This window comes from Tupaia chinensis, unplaced genomic scaffold (assembly GCF_000334495.1).
Source record: "Tupaia chinensis unplaced genomic scaffold, TupChi_1.0 Scaffold000081_1, whole genome shotgun sequence".
NCBI classification, from domain to species: Eukaryota; Metazoa; Chordata; class Mammalia; order Scandentia; family Tupaiidae; genus Tupaia; species Tupaia belangeri.
This window is the reverse complement of record NW_006159542.1, coordinates 1,363,849-1,388,239: the sequence shown is the minus strand read 5'-3', so window position 1 is coordinate 1,388,239 and position 24,391 is coordinate 1,363,849. Positions and strand designations below refer to the sequence as shown.

Below are 24,391 nucleotides of genomic sequence, written 5' to 3'. Positions count from 1 at the left end.
ACTCTGGAGTCTTACCTACGTGATCAGGAGACACACCTGTATCATTTCCCTGGGATCTGGCCAGGCAGTTGGCAACCACACTGGAAGAGGAGCACTGGGGACAGCCTGGTGCAGGAGCTCTGTCGACGAAGCTCACTTTCTTTGTCCTAGTGGGAAAATGCAGATGCTGCCACATTGCAGTGAGAAGTCAAGGACTCTGGCATGCCGCTGCTTGGCTGGTCAGTCCTCTCCCATGAACAAGTGGCCGTTGTTTATAAAAATGCAACACACACCGAGTTTTAATGAGAAAATAACTGTATACTTGCATTGAATGCCTCACAATCACTATAAAACCAAAGCGGTATAATAACGTTTAAGTGGTTAACATACACAGGAAAGCCGGATACAGAGTATAATTTCCAAACACAGTATTGCTGCTTTATTCCCTCCTCCCCCCAAAAAGAAATAACGAAAAGGTCATTTGGGTAAAGAGCAACACAAAATAAACATTGGCAGCTCACTGAATGCTTAAAATCCAGGGAATTGGTTCTGTAACTAAAACTGGAAATAGACACCATCTCTAACACTTAGGCTATTTTTTTTTTTCAATACATTTAATTAAATCCATTCTTTAGTTGGAAAAAAAGTGTTTGTCTTCAGAGACAAGGAGTCAACACTGTGTGTGTTCCTTTTTATGCTTTATATATATGTGTGTATACATGTGGACACTGATCTATATACTGCTTATATGTCACTGCGTGGGGCGGGCGGCATGCATAGGGACAGAGACAAGTCAATTGCATTGTGTCATCCGAGTGAAACACAGCCCGGCCTCCTGCCACTGACAGACCCTGTTTCCATAATTTCTGGATGAGAAACCCAAGGCATGTCAGGAGGTAATCAGCTCCGGAGGAAAGCGAATGCCTACAACAACACTGCGGAACGGAATCCTTTCAGGGAGGCTTTTCAACATCTACAGAATCTGAACATTTCTTGTAGTTGAGATGAACACGCTTGTGTGCTCTTTGGGGGTGGGGCTGAGCATCAGAGGCGAAATTCTTCATAAGCCTCTTTCTCTTACTCTGATGGAGGAGGCGGGAATGATTTTCCTCTGGGGGTGGGGGTTCCATTCCACTTTCAGAAAGTTAAAGGGCTTCATCTGGGACCCCGGAGCCTGGCACAGGGCTCTCTGTACGACGTGGTAGCCCGATGTCTCCTGAATGAGTAAAAAACGTAAGAGCACAGGGAAAATCCGGCTCTCCCAAGGGAACTGCACTTGACATTTTAATAGGATTATACTAGATCATCAGCGAGTGGAACAAGGAAATCAACAGCAGGCATGCAGAAGGCAACCGAGGAAGGAGCGGAAGTCGGAACCGAAAGGGCCACGGCTCAACGGCCTTGTGACTGTGGAAGAGTCACAGAAACGGGGCTTTGTTTCCTCATCCGCCCATGGAGCGTGGCCCCAAGGACCCCAGCTCTTTAACACTGCGCTTCTCCCTGAGCGCTGAACGTTTGGTTCATTCGCTGCAGTCCAAGGCCACTTCGTGTGCCTCTAAGGCGACTCCATGAATTGTGCGGCCTCCTAAACCTTCCCTTCAGCTGCAAGTTCCCTTTCCAATGCAGGCTGCACGAGGATACACGGTTTCCTTCAAAGCAGAACACAACACTCAGGTCGTGAGGATGGTTCCCTCTCGTGAACACGGGGGAGGTCGTCTACATCAGGGCTACGGTCAGGATGCCCAAGCTATTTCTTGTGCAAGCCGTAGGACTAGCCTACTCTGGCCTTCCTGACAGCTGCCACGCCTGGGGCCACGCAATGCTGCTGCCTTCTCTGCTCTCATCAGTGTGCCGATCTTGGGAATGGCCCCTCATGTTGGATCCTCAGCTCAGGCATCTGGGACCTCAGCTAGAAGCCCTCAGGGAAAGCCGGTTCCCCCTCCTTGGACTCTCTCATTTCCCCTGTCGGTACTTCTAATCTAACACAGGTCTCGTTTTCCTGGGAATGTCTGTCTCCATGCCAGCCTCCCCCACCGCGAAATGAATTCCTAGTAGCAAGGATCTTATTTGTTTTGTGTCCTCAAAGGCCAGGACGTTTTACGGAATATTCATTCAGAATATTCAGGAGAATGAACCATACAAAGATGGCGCCACCTGCCCCTGTGCTATTTCGGCTTCCATCTGTAAAAGCTGGCTTCCAATGACAGGTTCCCTGGGCAGTTTTAAAGGATCCTTGTAAGTGATTAGACAGTTTCGTTTTTATTGTTGTGCCCACCACTTTGTCTGTGAATAAACGTTCCCCTCAAAGTCAACACTAGTCTAATAAAAGAAGCAAAGATGATGTGTATACCATCTACGTACAAATTTTGTGAAACTGCTACTTGTTAGAACATACTAGAGTTATGACATAACAATATGAAAAAAATATATATGTTGTAGTGAGGTCTGACTTAATTATTGCTTTTTTAAAAACCACAGTTGTAAAACGAAGAAAAAATAAAGAAGGCTGGTCCGTTTTTGTTGGTTTTTGTTTTTCCCTCATGGCCAGAATTGAAAGTTTTTCTCATCCAGAAATTTAGGGCACCCAATTATTGAATACCCTTATCATATTGCTTTAAATGACAGAACGTGTAAAGCTGGCATCCTCTATCACACACTAGGCATGAATACAAAGCATGAGAATAAATAGGATCCTTTCCTAAATGCCATTACAAAACTGCTCAAAACGTTGCCATTTGACTCGTGCGAATACCACGTTGGGTCAGTTTAATATTACAAATACTGCATCAGTTCAGCGCCTTTTATATCCCTTTTCATAAAAAAGAAATTCTCACTCACTCCTGCAGCTGGCAAACAGCTCTGGAGGAAATAACTGTACACCCATGTGCCATGATCATTCTGGAGTTTTAATCCTCTCACGCACACACCCCTTCACTCATGAACATACACACTTTACACACGAAAAGGTGTAATACACACACACACACACACACACACACACACACACACTCCATCTTTAGGATTTGTAGCTGATTCCAAGCCTGCACTTAAATTCCTACTCTCTATTTTTCTATCATCCTGAAAAACACTGGTTGCTCAGCAAAAATAGTTCTCTCTTCCTTTTTCCCCATTCTTTTCCCCACCCTCCCTGTTTCTCTCTTTACCTTCATGACTTTATTTTAATGTTTCCTTTCTAATTGAGCCAAAAGCAATCCATCACTTCCTACTACTTCTAAGCCCCACTTTATAATACAAAATAGTTATAAACACCTTTTTATTTCTCGTCATCTACCTCTGCAAGGCAGAATTCGCCTTTTTTTTTTTTCAATTATTGCCACTCTAAAAATATCCCTACCATCTTGAACCAGGATGTTCAATGTGCACAGATTTTATACATGTATATATTCCCCTACCCCATCATAAAAATAGTTGTTGCCCACTAAATATAGTTTTCATATGAAGAAACATAACTGAAAATGTATTCTCGTAAACTGCACGTCAGTCAATAGTATAAGCAGACAAGATTCTAAAGCTAAAATAATCCATTTGGTTTGGCTTTCTCCCCCTTTCTCGGCCCCTTAATGTAGAATAGATTGTGTCTGCAACATGAAGAAATACTGTCTTAAAAATATGGATTTTATGTATTGAAATCATTCATTGTTTCCAATTAAAAACAGTTCAATGTAATAAGAGAAATGGAATCCTAATAGCCTCTTCTGGGCAATTATGGAGACACACCACTCATGTCATGGCGACGGAAGAAAATGGAGTTAGCTGCACACCTCTGAGCTGCGAACGATGGGTGAGAAAGGTGTGCCTCAGCCTGGGCCCTACTGCTTCCTACGTGGCCCTGTCACCAGTGTCCTTCCTCATCAGCCAGGGAGGCTGATCTCAGTTCTGCCTGTGACAATAATGCTGATTAGCTTTTAATGCCTATGTCCTTTGGGATCACTTGTGGATTGGTCCATATATAGACTTTAAGATGTGTTGAGTCACACAAAAAAATCCTTTGTCTTTTGACTCCTGGGTGTCTGACTTCATTTTGATGGGTGGCCTGTTCACTTTATTTTTCATCACTGTGCATTGCAGCTTCTGGTCTACATAAGGATTGCTGAGTTCGTTTGCACTTGAATAAATAGTCCATTAAAATGCTTTGAATTGTTACTTTCTTGGTTTCTTGGTATCCCAAGCACCAAAGAAGCTTCCTGGATAAGAGGAAGTTTATTCGTTGTCCTCCTCCTCCTGGTTGGCATAGATACCTGCTTCCCAGCGCAAGGCCAGAGCGCTCTTTCTTCGATTAACCCGTGTGGCCTCAAGGACCTGAAGAGAGAGGGAAAACAATTAGGCAGTGTTTATGGATGTTAGTTACATACACAAACCAACTTCTCTGCTTCCTCCCTTCCCTCTCTTAACAGTATCTACAGGAGAGGGAAGAGTAATAGAAAACCTGATACTCCTGGGGGTGGGTAGGAGAGACGTTGGGGAAAAAAAGGGAGGAGAGGTATTGGGTATGCATTCATCTCATAGCCAGAATTCATTTGCTATTTGATCCCTACTTTTCAAAATAGAGAGATTTCATTTTCAAGAAATGCTCTGCAAGTTTCTTGGAAGTAGACTTGACTCTGCATCAAGCAGCCGCTATAGATCAGTGCCATGCCATGGGTGGGTATGCAGGGATGAAATTGTTCTGTACATGCCTTCCAACACGGCAGTCGCGAGCCACATGTGGCTATTGAGACTTGAAGTGTGGCTAGTGTGGCTGGCTGGGATACTAAATATCCTTTAACCAATGTGAATTTAAATAGCCCCACTGTGGCTAGAGGCTACCCTATTGATCAGCATGGCTCTAGGTTGTGTTAGTTCTTGTAAACAGACCAGAAAAGAATCGCAAACAACTGGACCACTATTGGACCTACATACGCTGTGATCATATTTACATCACAGTCATCTACTTTGGTATAACTAAACTAGAAGAGCCATTAAGTGGGGAAAAGAAAAACTTCTCAGGCCAATAAAAGGCAAGTGCCAATTCAGGGCCATCTTATTGTCCCAACATACAAAATGAAGGGTGAAAATATCAAGGACAAGTAGGCTCGCCATGGTCCGGGTAGAGCCTCCCTTCGTAGGGTTCACTAGAACAGTGTATGGACTCCTTAGAGGAGATGTCAGCCAATCTGCTCCAGGTTTAGCTTGATCAAGATGAGATTCCAGGTGAATGACATTTAGGTCACCGACATATAAGAAATGGTCCTATGCCATGACACTGCAGCAAAAGCAAGCCCATGCATGTCAACCATTTTACTCTAGTATCAGCTTAGGGTATAGAGCGTCTGAGATTAAAGAAAAATCCAGTAGAGCCAACATTGGTTAAGTATCCAAATGGCAACGAAGCTTTTGCTTATTCTAAAAATAACCCTGTAGGCAGGGAGTGAGATTGGTAACTCCAGAGAAGCAAGGAGATGCAGGTTGTAGGCAGAGGTGGGAGCCTAGGCATAAGCAGACTCTGGGGAGATTAAAGGTCTAGGGTCCATCTCAACTTGCTCTCTGCACCTCTGTCAAATGAGTGGACCACCCAGAGATTCAGTGTGCTTTCCTCTTAGAAGCTTCCCCACAATTCCCAGCAGGAAGAGCAGGACCTGACCTGTAGGATGCACTCAGTCATGTTTGTTGAATGCACAGTGCATTGTGAAGCACACAAGCCATGTCATAAAGTGTCTTGTGTTTAAGCATATCATGAGCATTTAGTGTCTAAGAATAACACATTAGTAGGACAAAAGGATGCTTCCAAATCTGATAGAATTGAAGAGAGGATTTTCCTGGTCAAAGTGTGATAGCACAGGACTGGCAAACAGTGCTGGACTGGACTTAGGGGTTCTGAACTCTATTTCTGGTTCTGTCCCTTGTTCATCTTGTATCTCACATTTCTTTATGTGTAACATAAAGAGAGATTGCACCCATGCTATTTCAAAGGCTTTCTCAGGAGGGAGTGCATTCTCTGAAGTCTAGACAGGTCAGGCTTAACTCCAACAACGGTGAGACCTTGCTAAGGTGCTTCAGCAACTCCATGTAAACTGGAGTTAATAAAGCCATGGCAACAGGCTGACCCAAGAAATAAACATGGCAGTATATGTAAGGCAGTTAACCCAGTTCCGGAGCATACTACGTTCTCAAACAAGAGTTATTTCTATCATGATGTGAAACGGATTTACAACTATGAAGAGGTGTAAGAATATAAAGCATTTTTATAAGGAGCACTAAATTGTGTAAAATGGGCATCTATTTACTAGCAGTTTGCAGGTATTAACCAAAAGGTTTAAAGAAAAACTAAAAAAAAATTCTAAGTTTCTGAGAAAAAGCCAAAAAGGTCTCCATCCTTTTTGAACATTCTTTTCTTCTTGTTTAAACTTTATTTTAATTCTCAGTCAAGCTGAGCAGATTTAGCTTGCTCTATTCTCCAGGAACACGAGTTACAATCCATGTATCCAACCATCTTCCAAATATTTATTCAGTTCCTACTAAGTGTTGGATACAGTTTCCTGTTAGTATCAAAAAGTGCAATGGGCAGAAAATAATATTTATAATTATGGAAACATTTAGCATACACTAGGTTTGAACATTTGCCTGTCAAAGCCCAAATAATTAGCTTATACCAATAATAACCTTTCTTAGTTCATTCTGCTAATTTTTATGGCCACCTAACATGATCCTGAATTTCTGATGAAATCGAAAGTCTCCAACGATAGCATAACCAAGTAAAAAAAAAAAATGTTATTGAAATAGCTGACTACTCTGCTCTAAAGTTGTCTTTGCGCCCAGAAGGCATTTGGCCAGCACTGTCTTCGAGTGAAGCTATTCTACACTTGGCCTTTGGAAGACTCTAGAGCCAAGACCTCAGGGCAGGTAGCTGAATGAGCATCTGTCCCATAGTGATTCATTTGTTGGAAAAGTCATGATGTGTTTTTTTCTGTGCAAAAATGTGTCATGACTTTTCTAATAACCCAATAGTTCCGTGTGTATGTGTATGTATGTGTGGGTTGTGTGTGTGTGTGTGTTTATAAATCTCTAGCAAATTTACAGCTTTTATTATTGTCATTACTGCATATTAACTTTACTTTCTAAAGTTCGTTCTTTTTCTTTTTCTTTTTTTCCTAGACCAAAAAGCACTTACCTCTAGGGCTATAATGGTAGAACACACTAAGTCACCAGAATTATGAACCAGTTACTGCTGTATTCCTTGCCACTAATCTACAGAGACTCACGTTATTGTCACTCTCATCTTATACCTGAGAAAACCGTAGCCTGCCCAGCATCACCCAGTTAGTGGAAGAGAAAGCCGTATTTGTGTCCAGGACTCTGAGCACAAAGCGGGTACCCAGGGCCACCAAGCTACATGGCTGCTCACTGGCTGTAAGAAGTCTAGGGAGACGCATCAGCGAAGAGCAATAAACACTCTCCGTGGAAATGAAGAGGGGAAACATAAAAAGTAAAATATAGCAGCATGACCTGATTTCAAGTTTTATTGTTTTCACAAACTAATTCCAATTCAGGTCTGGAGGGTAGGAGATGTGGGAATTCAAGTCTCTTTGAACAAACCTCTAATAACAATTTTTTTTTCTCTCTAACGCTTTAGAGAATTCAAACAAATTACTTAACTTTAAATAGCAGTCAACACAGGCCATTTTATTTTGTGGATGTGAAATAAAAGACAAATAAGTTAAATAATATGTTATACTACTTATATTAATTTCGATATTTTATCCCTCCTAGCTTGTTTTCATGTGAATATGGACTGGACCCAGTTCCATCTTTCTTGGATATATCTGACCAGATTTGGATTGTTCTAAACTATGTTGATTCAAAGGGAATGTTGGGCTTAGGGCCTAGTTCTCAAACTGCCTTCCCCTAGATAAGAAATACAATTAGACATTTAGGAAGGTATATGTAATGATTGTCTCAATATTCACTTTATATTTTTGAAAAAAGTATGATAATTAACAGCTCAGATCTACATTTATATTAAGCTACTGGAAAAGTCATGATGCATTTTTGCGTAGAAAAACATAGAAAATATATCATGACTTTCTTGATGACCCAATATATAATAATTTCCCTAAAAATGGAGACTATAAAAATATACTACATGTTAGTACAACCAATTTGAAGAATAATTTGCAATATCTAGTGAATCTGAGGATACATAAGCTCAATACCCAGTGCTTCTGCTCCTAGATTTTATATGCATGTGTATATTTATATGTGTCTATTTATATGTAAATAGACACATATAAATTTTTTCATAGGTATACAAAGAGATACATACAATAGTGTTCATTGCAGAACTGTTTGTAATGGTAAAAAACCTGGAAACAAACTACATTTCCATCAACAGGAAAAGGAATAAATAGTGATACATTCATTCGATGGAATACTATACAGCAATGATAATGAATGCACCAGAGCCACAAATTTCAACATGGCCATATCTAAAAATAATGCAGACAGAATAAAGAAAGAAGCTGAAGGTACCACAATATAATTTTATGTATTAAAAAAGTGGAAAACATGCAAAACTATAAGACATGGCTTATGGATATATCCATAGTACAAAGAGTCTTCAAGAAGTTCATGGGAAAAAGTTTTTTTTTTTTTTTTTTTTTTTTACACGATTAAAAAAAAAAAAAAGCATGGATTTCAAAAAAAAATTTTTGCACCATAATAAATTTTGTATTTAATTCCCTACTTCCATGAACTTGTGGAAGTACAAAAACATGCATGGCGATGATTAACACTAAGCTCAAGAACAGTTACCTCTCAGAAAAGAGAGAAAGCGAAACAGAGAAAGAACTGGGAGAAGTAACAGGAGGGCTTGGATTATATTTGCATTATTCACTTCTCTTAAAAATATTAAGCAAATATTATGAAATAATAAGAAGAGACAAAGCTGGATAGGTGTGTTTTGTTATTTTATTATGTCACGTTATTGGAAACTTCAAATGTCAGCCCCATGCTGTCAGGAACCTTGCTTTGTTGTCTGCTGAACTTTTGGAACCCAGAACAGTACCTGGTGTATAGTAAAGCCTTAATAAATTGTTCACTGAATTAATGAATAAATGATCTCTCTACAATTCTGTATATTTAAAATAATTTTAAAGTAAAAAAATATATTAAAATCTAAAAAAAAAAGTAAAATAAAAGAAGAAAAATGGGGGGCCAGAAAACGGAGTAATAGATCCCCACAGGGCTGACCATGGTTTGCGTCCCAGACCTGGTGGCTTGAAAATCACACTAGGTACATATGCATATGTGCCCAAGATCTTGGGAGGAGAATGGAGGAGAAGGGACTGCAGTATGGTCATCCCCCTGGGGAGTGATTTCTCACTTTCCCTCTCACTATCTTTCTCTCTCTCTCTCTCTCTCTCTGGCAAGCACATGCACCCTAGGACAAAGAAAAAAGAAAACAAAAGAAAAATGTAGGTTGGTTCTGTGGCCTAGTGAATAAGGGAACTGGATTCCACACAGCCAACCTCTCAGTTTAAATCTCACCCTTGCAGCTTGAAAAACACACTGGACATGTGTGCGTGTGTGCCCAAACCCCAACAGGACAGAGAAATAGAGGAGAAGGGATTGTGGCATGACCATGCCTCATGGGAGGCATTTTCTCCCTCTCTTTCTCTCTTTCTGTCTTGCACGTGCACACGCATTCTAGTAATTTTTAAAACTTAAAAAAAATAAAAACTGTTTTCTCATAGCACAGGTATTCATAAAATCTCTGTAAAAAGAAATTGTAGAGGAAAGAAGACTTTTGGGGGAATTCAATGCTTAAAGAAGCTTCCAAAATTAAAATACAGGTATAAAGGTTAGAGGGAGAGGGGACTGGGGTTGTTCACTTTAGGAATAAATCCTAAAGCCATGTGATGGAGCTCTTTGGATTTGTGTTAAAGTAAGCAAAGGACTGGCCAGAACCAACAGCCCGGTCTCCTTGAGCTGCCTTGTTTTCTAACCAGACCAGGGTATATTTGCTATTAATGCCTAAATAAATTTAAAAATCCCAAATAGCCCATCACTGCACCCTCTAGTCCAGACCCACTACTGGGCGAAGTCTTCTCCAGCCCCACCACACAGGGCAGCAAAGCACGGCATCGTGTATCATCGTAGCGAGGGCTCCAACTTTTCGATGTAGTCCCCTAGTTCAGAGAAGTCAGGAAGAAATATACATGGAGACAAGTCGTTTCCCTTGCTGTTCTCATTTAACCCATCAGGAGATGGCAAACCACAACAGCATGCACCTGGATCAAGCATGCATCAAGACCAAGATGAACAAGTTGAAAAATACCTCGGAAGTCACCTTGCAAGACAGTAACTTAGAGGTGTACTGGCAGGGAGGGAAAAGACCAAGGTTAGTACATAGCAGAGACACACTCACAGAACACCCCCCAGCTGGGAATTGGCACCACACCAGGGGCAGATGGGAGGGGAAGAAACAGCAGGTTGACTATTACATATCCGTGCTAAGACTTGCTTCATCTGATATTAGTTTATTTAAAAGTCTGTATCTATTAGAACAAGTAGATACCCTACTATTCAATAATAAAAATATCAGATAAGCCATACTTTGTTAATTCAAGCTGTTACTTTTATTTTCTGCGCTTGAATTAACAAGCTTCCTTCCCCTTTGTATACAACCAGCGGCCCACCAACGAAGTTCTTGGCGGCCATTTTAGATTTGCTAGAATCTGTAGTCAAATAGCTTTTTCTTTTCATGTAGTATTTTCTGAACTCCAAGGCAGTCTTGCAGCCTGTTGTGAAAGGAGACTAGTTATAATGAGGAGTTGGTTTGAATGCAAGGTTTGTGGAGGTAAATTATCTGAAACTGACCTTAGGCTGGCACTACCTAGAGAGTCCACACAGCCTCAGAACCTTGGGGCCTGGATATGTTTCTGATAGTGGGATGATCCTTCAATATCATGAGAATGATTATTTGAGATCAGTATGAGCACTTAGGGTCATTTTCCTATAGAAGACTAAAACTCTTGCAAGAAAAGCACAGAAAACAAATGGCCCAACTATAGGAAATAAGATAGCAGGACCAACTGAGGACAGCTCCCTCACAACTGCAGTAATGACCTTATATTTAGACCATTTGAGGCCTATTATTCAGGGTCCTGGTAGCCATCGACTGGTTAAGTGCAATCCGTGTCTGTAATCTTCGCCTATGTCTTATGTAGCACTTGAAAAATTATAATTTTATTGGGATCAGTTGGTGATACTGGTTACGTCACTGGACTCCCACCTAACTGACCATGGTTTGAGTTCCAGACCTGGTGGCTTAAAATTTGCTTGCTTGCCCAAAATCCCAAAAGGAGAATGGAGGAGAAGGCACTGCATTGTGGCCATCTCCCCGGGGGTGGGGGTGGGGTGTGGGGGGGTGATTTCTCGCTTTCTGTCTCTCTGTCTCTCTGTCTCTCAGCAAGTGAACATGACCTACAGCAAAAATCTCTCTTAAAACAAACAAAAATACACACACACACACATACACACATATAGTTCTATAATGTTCAGGCTAATGACTGGGAGCTGAAGAGTTTGGAGCTCTTGTCTCCTTAGCTCCTTCCTAGGATATGTGTGAGAACCCTAGGCCGGCTGGGGCAGTAAAAATCACTGCTGATTGTGACTGAGCTTCCTGTAGAGCCTGGCGTTGGGGACACACTGGAGGCATATGAGTTTCTTTCACCCACTCAGTGACAGCAGGCCCACAGCTCTCAGCGGGCATTCTGGTCTAGAGGGAAAATAAATTCTTAGAGAAGTAGTAACTGCCAGTCTCAGCTTTGACGTGGCTCAGAACTGACGGAGGCTTCTCTTGTTCCAAGACAGGCAGGAGTGGCTGGAAGCTGTTTTGGTAATTTGGTCTTGGGGTAAGGGACAGAGAAAGAGAGAGAGCACACAGGTAACTCACCACAAGTAGATCATGTGCTAGAAGTGAAGACACAGCTAAGTGTCTGGGAGGCTGTGATTTGGACTCGGGTGAGCATCCCTTCGACTGAGAAAGGGAAAGCAAATCCACCAACAGGTTCAGGAGCATCGCTGACTCAGTGACCTACTGTCTTCACTTTCTGACACCTGGGTTAGGTGGGGGGAAACACTGGCCAGAAAAACACTATTTGCCTAAGTACGATCATACAATTCATAATGGACCAATGACTCCTAGCTTACTAAAGGGCTTCTTGATCCCTAAGGAAAAAATGCAAATAGCCCATCATTTGTGCCCTCTGGTCCAAACATCTTCTAGATCCATGAGTGGCCAAGGTCTTCAACCCCACCTGCAAGCCAGCCCCTCTGCAGGGTACCAAGAGCCCTTTAGGAAACTATGACTCATTCATCCATAATGACCTGCAAAAGTGACAGAGATGGCATCAGACTCAGAAAGGGGACATTTCCACCTATGATAACATTTCCAGATATTGAGAGAAACCCACAGTTAGAGCAGGGCCGCTGCATCTGAGTGAGGAGTATGTACTGCACGGAACCACCAAGCAATCCATCTGTCACTGTCCTTCTGTCAGAAGAGACAAGTAAAGGAAAATGGAGAAGAGGCCCCAGATCATCTGAGGGAAAAGCGAAGGACGTAAACATCAACACAGTCACAGTGACTGACGCAGACACAAGAGACAAGGCCCTCTGAGTCAGAAGGGGGCTAGGAGACAGGGTAACAGGCAGCTGTGAAATGAAGTCTGGCTGATGATCACAGATTTGCTTTAGAAACAATCTGAATTGGTTTTTATTGCTTTAGATTTGGGTCTCTTAAAAGAGGATATGATGATTAGACAGATTTTGTCTTGTTCCTAAGAATTTTCAACAGCAACAAAATTGGCTTTATTGTAATATCAGTAACTGTAAAACACTTGGCCTTGAATCCAAGGTCTAGGGGTATTAACAGCTTGATAGATTAGAAGGTTTCTTCCTTAACCAACATGCTTATTTACTTAGGGGACATACAGACAGGAGGCCACCTCTTCACTGCTTAAGTGAAGGGTAATCAGGATACTAAAATGCTGGTTCCGAGTAGCTTCATTAACACAAAGCGGAGCTCCAAGCTGATGGGCATTTGCTGAGTGTCAGAGTATGGGTGTCACCCCTGTGCCTATGAAATAACTGAGAGCTGCCTATTTCCTTTTGCATAGAGTATTTTTTCTCTAACAACATCTACGTTTCTAAAGACATACATAAGAGGCACATAGTGGGCCTACTAGCAAACACTTGCAGGGGTCACTGCTCTTCCCCATCCACTCTACACTGTAAGGAGTCCACTCAGCTAGCTTCCACCAAAGCTGCTGAGGCATGGCATGAAATCATCAGCAGTAAAGAAGTACAGTTTTTTGGGGGGTGGAGAGGTTTTTGCTATGGGGCGCGTGCGCTCACCAGAAAGACAGGGAGAGACAGAGAGACAGAAAGCGAGAAATCACCTCCCAGGGGGATGGCCACGCCACAACCCCTTCTCCTCCATTTTCTCAGGATCTTGGGCATGCATGCACATACACCCGGCATGAGTTTAAGCCACTGGGTCTGGGACTTGAACCGCAGTCAACTACATGGGAGTCCAGCAACATAGCCATTACACCAACTGCTGGGCCCAAGATGTGTACAGTTTTAACTGCAAAATGGCCACAGGCTCCAGAAAATATCCAAAGGCCAAGTCCATACTTTTATACTGGGCTGTAAGTAGGGCTGGGTAAAGTGACATATTGGGCAGTAAAAGTCTTATAGACCCAGGGAACAAACTACGAAAGTCTCACAACGAAGCCCGGCAGTGGAAATGCCTGCAGTAGCCACTGAGGACCAGGCCCCATCTCACCGTGCGGTACAGAGAACAGCCCAATCGAGCAGCCCCAGCCTATCAGAGTAGCTGAGCCAGTGTGCCATGCAGTTCAGGTGGAAACGCAAAGGAAAGCCTCAGAGATCCAAGTGAGTAGTCGGGCTGCTATACTGCGTTTGCTTTCTTCCTTTACCACTGCGTATGTTGAAAGCAACTTTCGGTGTTTAGCTTCCGCTCCCAAATCCTTTCACTCAGTGAGCAAGGATAGGAAGGGCAGTAAGTCAGCATGGAATTCCAATTGTGAAACTCATAGCATTTAGGTTTAAGGTGAACAGATAGCTTATCATCCAAACTGGGACACCTTTACGAGTGAAAGGGGATGCTATTAATAATTATGCCAGGACACCGGGAATACACCAGGACTGTCCTGGGTAAACTAGGTTGTATCTTCAACCAGCCCAAGCTGTAGCTGGGGAGAAGGAGCGACTGGCTCATAAATGCTAAGCGACTGATACCGGAAGACTCCTAGGAGGTTGGCTTGAACCCCCAGAGCTGATCCCTAGACTGCTGAAGGCTGTAGGGAACAACAACGCATGTCTCTCACATGAACAAATGACTTCCTTCACAGTTAGTGTGAACGTCACATGTAAAGTTCAGGGAGCTGGGGGTAACAGAGTAGCCCTATGTTTTTGTTATTTTTATTTTTAAAAAGGATTTAATTTTATTTATCATTATTATTATTTTCTAATTTTCTATAGGGCACATGTACTCACCAGAGACAGACAGACAGAGAAAAGGAAAGCAAGTGAGAAGCAAGCCATTAGGTCTGAAACTTGAAACCTGGTTGGCCATGTGGGAGTCCAGCGCCTTAAACCACAACACCACCTGCTGGGCTCGAGCCGTGGTTTTTAACTATCATTTTAAATGTCTCTTTCTGGCCAAACCATGCACACCGGCTTGGTAACCACCCAAAACAGCACTGTGTAACGTTTATTGGGATTGCCTACAGAGTAGGCAAGGAACAGCATCTTCGTAGTTCTCTAGAGAAACAGAATCTTTACACAGTAGGCAAAGCTATGGTTAAAACAGCACAAAACAAAAAATAGCTCGTTGGTACGTGGGAATGATTTTGGAGTACTTAATTAATCCTTCTTCCCTGTGTCATCTTTTCACACACAAACACCATCCTGGCCAGTAGGCTCCCACTATACTTGGCAACGAAAACCCCCCAGCTTCTTGCATGATTAACATTTTTGGGGAAACAAGACAAAAACCCAAACCCAGCTCCACGCATGTTAAACCACACATCGGAAAACTCATTTTGGAACCATAATACTGGCCAAACGGCTACACATATATCATGCCTGAACAGAAATACCATGCGCCATGCCGATGGCTGCCTTCAGAAGCAAAAGAGGAAAGGAGGAAAAACTTACACTACTATCATCCATTCTCTCGCGCCTTTTAGATTTGTGTGTCTCATAGTCTTCCATGAGGGTCTGCATCAGATTCTTGGGCCGCTGGGTTCCGGCAGCCTCTTCGGGGGCTAAGTCAGGCTGCAGGCTGGGGCCTTCAGTGGTAGGGGATGGAGGAGGTTTGACTTTCTCTATTTTCCCTGAAACAACACGAAGAGAACACCCTTTCTAAGCTTGTCTGCTCATGACTGCTTTCAGAAAGAAGAGAAAACTGACATAGTGAGTGGACTAGAAGGATGATTAAGTGCAGGTCATTTTATTACAAGGATCAAAGCACTCGAGGCTAGTGTGCAAACATAGCCAACAGGACCTCAAGAACACCAGCTCTAAAAAGTCAGTTAGATCAAGCAAGCCTGGCAAGCAGTTTGAAAATACATGTCAGACAGACAGACACTGGCTCCCGTTGTTTTTAAGGCACGGATTATATTACAGGTCACAGGATGGACTGTCAGAGGTGGCGGCACCTTGCAGGTTTGGAGACACTCCTTATAGATGAGGAAATCAGACTATGCTGAGGTCACCAGGAGTCAGCAATGGTACTCAGCCTCCTGGCTTCCTTACCAGGTTCTACCTCTATATCAGAGGTAGCCAATTGTCAGCTGACCTGCCCAGGCTTTTTTGCATGGACGGCATGGCATTATAAAACCTTTCAATGAAAATAAGGCTTCTTCCTCGGTCACCACCATCCCCATTGGCCAGCTTCATTCATTTACCTTACCTGCTGTAGTTTCGAGCATTTGAGTTTGAGATTTCCAGCCCTTAAGGAGTTAACACCAACTAAGGCACACACCAGACTCAGAAACAGTGAGATTTTAGCTCTTGAAATGCCCTCCAAGAATTCTCAAGATGAGGAAATTAGGTTAACAGTTCATTAAATGGTGGGGTGGGCACTCCACACATTTTCACTAAACCAACCAAATTCCTGCATCCCTCTTGGGAAAAGCCTGGCCATGGCTTCTGGTCCATCAAAGATGGGTTTTATTGCCACAGCCCCAAAGGCACCTCTGAGAAGGTGCAACGGTCATAGTTTTTCCAACCATGTCCCTTATAGGTGACATGGCTAGGGTCTGTAGACAAGGGATGTGGAGAAAATACGCTCCACACATTTGGGGCCACTGCCAAGGTTTCCAAGTTTTTGGACTGGAATCACCCCATTTTGGGGAGTTAAGGGGCCTTCTGACCCCTTCTTTTGCCAAGCTGAAGGTGACTCACCTTTCTTTCTTTGACATTCCAGACTTCTAATAGGGCAACTGCCTGAGGTAGCAGGAATCACAGGTCAGTGTCTCTACGTGGGTTTCTGTCGCCCTTGACTGGGCACGAGCTCCTTATCACTGGAAAGGTCCAGCGTTTAGGAAACCCGGGTTTTTAAATTCCTACTCTATAACCAGCTATATGGTTAACTATGTTCCCACTTTAATTTGGGGCTGATGTCTTAAATTCTCCACGCTTTAACTTCTATAGCTATAAATGAGAATTTTGGAAGGAATTACCTTTGTTGTTTGACCTCAAATATTTGGCTAGTCTAACAAATAAATTTGGCAAAAGGACAATAATCCTTAATGATTTAAAAAAAAAAAAGCATATTGCCACCACATTTGAGGATTGTGAAAAGTAGCTTTTAATACACAGAAGAGGGCATTCCATTTCATAGCCACAGTTACATTAATAACTTGGTCAAAATCATTACTTTGATCTGTATTACCCAGATAATGAAAGTCTTCTGATATTAACGGTAAGAAAATAAATATTTCAAAAATCCTAAATTCTGTAGAAACAGTTTCTATTTCTTTTTTTACGGAAATTAGAGAATACTATAATGACTCCTATAAACATTATAAACATCACTCAGCATACATATTTATTAAGATTTTAACTACACTTGGCCCTTCCTTGCTTCCTTCCTCTCTCCTTCCTTCCCCCTTTCTTTCCTCATACTTGAATTATTTTAAAGCAATTCCAGACCTGAGGTCGTTTCACCCCTACATTTTTAGCAATGTAGTATCTCTAAAAATTCCGATTGGGCTTTTTAATTGAAGGTTTGAGAAACAGTATAGCAAGGTGAAGAGCATGAAAGTTCTCCAAACTGCTTAGGTTTGAATATACTGCTAAGCAACCAGCCAACTTTGGGCAAGTTACTTCTGTTTGTATACCTGTTTCCTCATCTGTAAAATGGGTATATGTCTATAAAAGGGTATCTAAGGGCTAAGGTAATATTCAGAAGGTTAATTTTGGAGCAGAAAGCATCTGATAAATCTAGCTACTATTTCACTGAAGTCTCAAATAATAATATGACTACTGAGTGCGAATGCACAATTTCATGTGCATTTATTAAACAATTTTCAACTATTTTAGGACCAGAAATGGGCACCAAATTGCTGGGGCGATTACTCTCACTATTCTCTCAAGTGTCCGGGTCATCTTCTACCAGCCATGGTCTCAGCATTACATGTCTAGAAAACATCGTCTCTATCCACTGCTTCTAGTTTCCATCCTTCCCAAACAGCACAGTGAGACTCCTTCACAATGCTTTGTTTACACTCTGTGAAAGCCATTTCACATACTGACTTGCATCATATTTGGTTAATAAAGCTTCTGTCCCTTCAATTAAGCTGTAAGTCACCTGAGGACAGGGGCCATTTCAACTGTCTATGAATCCCTTTGAGCCATTTGAATGTCAGCACGACTAGAGTGGAGCCTTGTCTGTCCTGTTCACTGCCGGAGCCCAGCAGTAACTGCGGTACATAAAGTTCACAACTGCTGAGTCAATAACCACATTACAAGAGATACATCATCACCATTTAGTAAACGCTCATGGATTGGGACAAAATTCCCCTACAGAATCCAAGGAAAGAGTTTAAATGTCTTCACCAAAGCATACAAAATAAAACATTCTAGGTCTACAGAATTACAGACCCAGTGGCTCTGTAGAAATAACAAGCACATTCTATGGCATTTCGTTCGTAGTCATCAAGTCATTTGATCCTTAAAACACCACTGTGATGTCGTTCAGGTGGATGTCATGACACCTGGAAATGGCTCAGACCATGGAGGCTCAGATGCTAAACTCCAGCCCAGGTTACATCAGATGATTACAATCAGTCTGAGACTCAAGCTCAGTGCTGGCTATGTCTAAATTAGACGGTGGGATGACGCTGAGAGACAGTTTTAAAGAGGCCAAAGGTCTGCTAGAGAGAAGGGGACAACCATTAATCATTAGATGCTTTCTGCTTATTTCTTGTTATTTCAGAAAAACAAAAGCCAACCTTAGAGCAAGTTTTACCAGTTACAGCCACTAGAGGTCATGTAAGCAACAGGAAAAAAAGGCTGGCTTAGTAGATGGAATCTAGAGAGGGTAGTAGAGAACAGTCTCAGTGAGCAGGAGGTCTCTGATAATCAACCCCATTGAGAGTCTCAGGAGAGACTGTCACAGGTGCCTGGAGGAAGGAGATGCTGTGCCTCGTCCCCAGATCTGGTCAGTATCTGGTCAGGGGAAGCTAGTTTGGTTGAGCTTCTCTGCTGGGCCCTGCAATCTTTGATCATTCTCCCCTAGTATGATTCCAAGCCAAGCACTAGGATTCTGTGTGCCATCTCTGGAGTCACAGACACTACAAAAATTCAGACACCTGTTCTGCACATAGCACCTTCCTCAGAGTCCTTTCAATAGGGACCCAGTAGTCCTTTCAATGAGGACGGTGACAGAACCTCTGACGTTGCAGATCCTACTACAGTTTGGGCCTCAGAACGTATTACATGAATATGATGCAAGTGGCCTATATCACTGGCCTAGGAGGTCAATCAGATCCCTGTCCATGGCCTCATACGGCCCCTTGAAGTTCCCTGGCCCAGAGGACATACCGCATTAGAATCTCCAAACAGTGACAGTTATCTTTGGTGCTCACTTTTCATTACCTAGCACTGCCCCAGTAACCCCAGGTTCTAACCCTGCTTATCCCAGCAAACCTCACTCTCATATCGGTTTATTTACCCAGTAAATGATTCGATAGTGGATGATACCTGAAAGTAGCCTCCGTTTTCAATGATTAATATCCTGCCATCCAGTTTCTTACCTTAGCTGGACTAAATACATACCAGCTTTCTTGAAAGACCTCAGGCACTGTCCTTGGGAAACGTGAGCAGACAGTGCTAAGTAGACCTGGGGCAGACCTGTGTTGGTGTGTTGGTCTTGGCTGAAGGCCAGACTGACATTTACAGAGCAAGGAATGGGTACAACATGAGTTCTATGGCTGCCACAGTAGCCAACAGAATGAAGCTAGACAGCATTTGTGATTGGAGGATAGAAAATACCTTGAGTTTCTTTCTCTTTTCTTTTTTATTTTCCTTTCTTCCTCCCTCTCTCTTTCCTTCCCTTCCTTCTTTTTAATTGAATTAATTAATTTATTTAAATTTTGCCATAGAGCCAGAGAGACAGAGGAAAAATGAGAAAGTACATTCCCTCAGTCCCCTGGGAAGATGACCATGCTGCAATCTCTTCTCCATTCTCCTCTTGGAATTTTGGGCAGGCACACACATGCACCTGCTGAATCTGGGACTTGAACAATGCAGTTGGCCATGTGGGATCTAATCACCCTAACCATAATGCCCTGAATTTCATTTCTGACAAATAAAAACTACATTATTTTGGGGGCAGGTGCTGTGGTGGTTAAGGGTGCTGGGCTTCCACATGGCCGACCACAGTTCAAATCCTGGACCTGACGGCTTGCTTTCTCACTTTCCCTCTCTGTCTGTTTCTCTCTCTCTCTCTCTCTCCTGCTCTGTCCCTCTCTGGTCAAATTTAAACAAACAAAAAACAAATAAATAAAGTTGAGTACAATAATTGTTTGAAGGAAAAAACCCTTTTTTATCTTTCAAGTACAATGTGATATTCAAGTTTATGTCATAAGCATGATTTTATCCAGACTGTTCCATCTGTAGGAATTGTAGATTTAAGCTGTGAAGGTGTTTGAGAATAAGAAACTTCACTTCACTGGGTTGATTCCAAAGATGAGTTTTTAGAATTTTATCCTATTATCTTAGCTTTGTAAGACAGTATTTGATTCTGAGAACAAATAAGTTGGGGAACACTGAGTTAAAGAAAGTAAAGAGAAGGGAGGATTTCTTTAGCAGAGAACTTCTGGCTTAAGCATTAATTGTGAATCTGCAGAAATAGCAGTAGAGCATTCCTCAAATGTATTTAATTAGAGAACTTTACTTCATAAAATGTCTATTCATATCTTAAGAAAAGCAGTTTGGGAAATGCTGTTCTCTAATATATACTAGCTAACCAGTTTTTGGTAGTTTTATATATTTATACACAAACATACATATACGTGTGTGTATGTTTATCACCAAGATGGTTAAATTAGTTACGACTCATTCAGATAATGGGATATTATTTTAGTCATTACAAATCATGTTTTGAGCTTTCAAATTCTGAGGCATAAAGTCTTGGGAAAACATTAAAAATATTGAGTTGTCAGAAAAATACATCATGACTTTTCTGATGATCCATATATGAAGAGAAAAAGCAGACTGCAAAAGCAGATATCCTACAGGGGCTTAAAATATAGGCTCTGAAGTCAGACAGCCTGGGCTCAAATCCTGATTTCCACTTACTGGCTGTGTGAAAGAAAAGAGTACATGACACGTGGTAAAAATCAGTATGAGATGAACAGTACTGTGGTAGGCAGAACAATGACCTCCCCAAAGATGTCCAAACCCTAATCCCCCCAAACTGTGTATGTTGCCTTGAGTTCAAATCCTGGACCTGACGGTGCTCTCTCACTTTCCCTCTCTGTCTGTTTCTCTCTCTCTCTCTCTCTCCTGCTCTGTCCCTCTCTGGTCAAATTTAAACAAACAAAAAACAAATAAATAAAGTTGAGTACAATAATTGTTTGAAGGAAAAAACCCTTTTTTATCTTTCAAGTACAATGTGATATTCAAGTTTATGTCATAAGCATGATTTTATCCAGACTGTTCCATCTGTAGGAATTGTAGATTTAAGCTGTGAAGGTGTTTGAGAATAAGAAACTTCACTTCACTGGGTTGATTCCAAAGATGAATTTTTAGAATTTTGTCCTATTACCTTAGCTTTGTAAGACAGTATTTGATTCTGAGAACAAATAAGTTGGGGAACACTGAGTTAAAGAAAGTAAAGAGAAGGGAGGATTTCTTTAGCAGAGAACTTCTGGCTTAAGCATTAATTGTGAATCTGCAGAAATAGCAGTAGAGCATTCCTCAAATGTATTTAATTAGAGAACTTTACTTCATAAAATGTCTATTCATATCTTAAGAAAAGCAGTTTGGGAAATGCTGTTCTCTAATATATACTAGCTAACCAGTTTTTGGTAGTTTTATATATTTATACACAAACATACATATACGTGTGTGTATGTTTATCACCAAGATGGTTAAATTAGTTACGACTCATTCAGATAATGGGATATTATTTTAGTCATTACAAATCATGTTTTGAGCTTTCAAATTCTGAGGCATAAAGTCTTGGGAAAACATTAAAAATATTGAGTTGTCAGAAAAATACATCATGACTTTTCTGATGATCCATATATGAAGAGAAAAAGCAGACTGCAAAAGCAGATATCCTACAGGGGCTTAAAATATAGGCTCTGAAGTCAGACTGCCTGGGCTCAAATCCTGATTTCCACTTACTGGCTGTGTGAAAGAAAAGAGTACATGACACGTGGTAAAAATCAGTATGAGATGAACAGTACTGTGGTAGGCAGAACAATGACCTCCCCAAAGATGTCCAAACCCTAATCCCCCCAAACTGTGTATGTTGCCTTGCATGACAAAAAGACACTGCAAGTGTGATTAAATTTAGGTAAATAGGAAGGCTGTATGGGATTATGCAATTGGACCTGATGCCATCACAAGAAACAAAGCAGGAAGGACAGAGACAGTAAGATTAGAAGATGCTACATGTTTGGCTTTGAAGATGGCGGAAGGGCTTTGGCCAAGGAATGTAGGCAGTACATGAAATAGAAAGGGGAAGTTATAGTGTTGGTAGATAGCGTGGTGGTTAAAGGTGTTGGACTCCCACATGGCCTACCACGGTTCGAGTCCTGGACCTGGTAGCTTGCTTTTCTCATTTTCCCTCTATCTCTCTGATCAAACAGAAAAATAATAATAATAATAAATAAAGTTAAATTTAAAAATTCTAAAAAAAAAAAAAAAAAGAGAGAAAGAGGAAGTTACAAACTCTCCCCTAGAGCCTTCAGAAGGAATGCAGCCCTTCCTTGCCTGCAGACAACAACCCTCTCCCTGGTGTGAGAGAGCAAGTTCCCTTCTTAGAAAGGCACTAATTCCAGGCTCCACCCTCATGACCTTGTCTAAACCTAATATCTTCCAAAGGCCATTGCCTCCAAATACTGCCACATTGGGAGTCAGGGCTTCATTGTGTGAACTGGGGGGTTGGAGGGGAGAAAGGAGGACTGAATCCAGTCCACGCTAGACACATTTCAGATTTCTGACAAGAAGTACTGTACTCCATATTGTAAGATAAGTGTATTTTTTAAAGAATTATTTTATTTAACTTTCTTTCTTTCTTCCTTCCTTTTTTTTCTTTTATTTTGACAAGAGAGTGGCAGAGTGAGAGAGAAAGAGAGAAAGCAAGTCGCCAGGTCCAGGTATTGAATCATGGTCAGCCCTGTGGGAGTTCAACACCCCCAACCATGGCACCACCTGCCAGCTCCTATACATGTATTGTTTTAGGCCATTCTATTTGTGTCATTTGTCTCGGCCATGGGAAACTAGTAGAAGTATGAGCCCAATATTATCTTCCATGCACATATGTACACAGAGAAAAACTAGAAAGATAGTGATTATCCCTGGTAGAGTAGGATTGAGTCACTTCTATTTTTATTCTTTCTCTCCCAATTTTTTCTATTATCACATGTTAATTTTAAAATATAAAACAAATCAGAAATGTTTTCCTCTAAATAGTATTAGCCTATGCTGAGACAAGTAGATAAACCTACTTGCTTTAACCTTCATAGAGTGGAGAGACCCAGTCTTTCCATCTTCCCCGACAGCACATACTCCTGAGAGCTCAGGAAAAAGCAAACAAATAAAACACCTGTTCAGCTGAGCAATAACAGTGCTCACAAGGCTGTCATGCTGCAAGGAACTGTGGGTAGGTGGGGTGGGTTGGGGGGTAGACTCATTTTACTCCAGATTAGTCAATGCTGTTTCTCACCACGAGTAGGAAAAAACTGGGAAGCATAAATCTGTGTTTCCTGTTTATTCATCATAAATAGTTAAACCTCCATTCTATTCTGGAGAAAGAAGGCCATGCCTTGGCTGTGCTTTGGGATTTTCCAAGCAAGACGGATTTCCCTTGGGCATCTGCGGCAGGCTATGCTGACAGGGGACAGGGAGAAGAATCTGTGATGCCTCCCACCCAAGAGAGCTTGAGAAGAGCTGCATGTTCTCAGAGCACAGCTGTTGTCATCTTTGCCAGCCCAAAGCCTTCTGGAGGAACAGGTTGAATTTCTAAAAAGCCAAGAATGTAGATTCCAAACATTTAGAAACTTATTTGGTCAAACATGATTTTAGCAATGATTATACATGGATGGAGTCTGAGATCTTAAATCAAAGAGCCTTTGTTTCCACATTTCTCAAAAGAAAAGAAAAAGCCATCACCCACTCTTATTTAAAAAACCAAACTGAACGGAACAAAAACACCCACCAGATGACATGCCTTGGCCCGGGGCTCCTTCAATGACCTCCTTTCTTCACAGAGCACTAGGGTGAGGTTGCGAACATCTAAAGCAACTCATGGGTCACCAGAAAGAAATGAGTTTCGACTTGCATTTTCAATTTCACGTCCTCTCAGTAAAAGGGAACATCCTGCCTGTCAGACTCAGAGTGCCATGGGTTTGTGTGGCTCCAGCTGTGACCCAGACACCAAGAGCTGGACCCTTGTTCTTTCATCTCCTCCTTTGAAGGCCCCAGGGGTGGGAGAATGCGATGATAAGACTCTTCAGAACATAAACGCAAGTCAGAAATGAGAACTATTCCTGCCTGGTGAGATGAATCTGAGAAATTGTCAAATAGTATTGCTTAAAGGTAAGTTGAGTGTCTGATGACTTGCTGATTTGGGTCTATTCCT

General features: G+C 41.8%; 1 protein-coding gene across 11 annotated transcripts in view; it reads right to left on the bottom strand.

Annotated features, from left to right (window-relative positions):
• Positions 1-276: 276 nt before the first annotated feature.
• Positions 277-24,391, bottom strand: part of PALM2AKAP2 (PALM2 and AKAP2 fusion) — a 403,573-nt gene continuing 379,458 nt past the window's right edge. For 9 of the 11 annotated variants that reach the window (XM_027769396.1, XM_027769405.1, XM_027769399.1 and 6 more), the window contains 2 exons: positions 15,226-15,404; positions 277-4,299 (listed from right to left, as the gene is read on the bottom strand). In XM_027769396.1, the coding sequence (XP_027625197.1) occupies positions 4,201-4,299; positions 15,226-15,404 (278 nt within the window). In that variant the 3' untranslated portion in view covers positions 277-4,200. Of the gene's footprint in view, positions 4,300-10,312; positions 10,352-15,225; positions 15,405-24,391 lie in introns of all 11 variants that reach the window. The other 2 variants (XM_027769417.1, XM_027769403.1) reach the window with 2 other exon arrangements.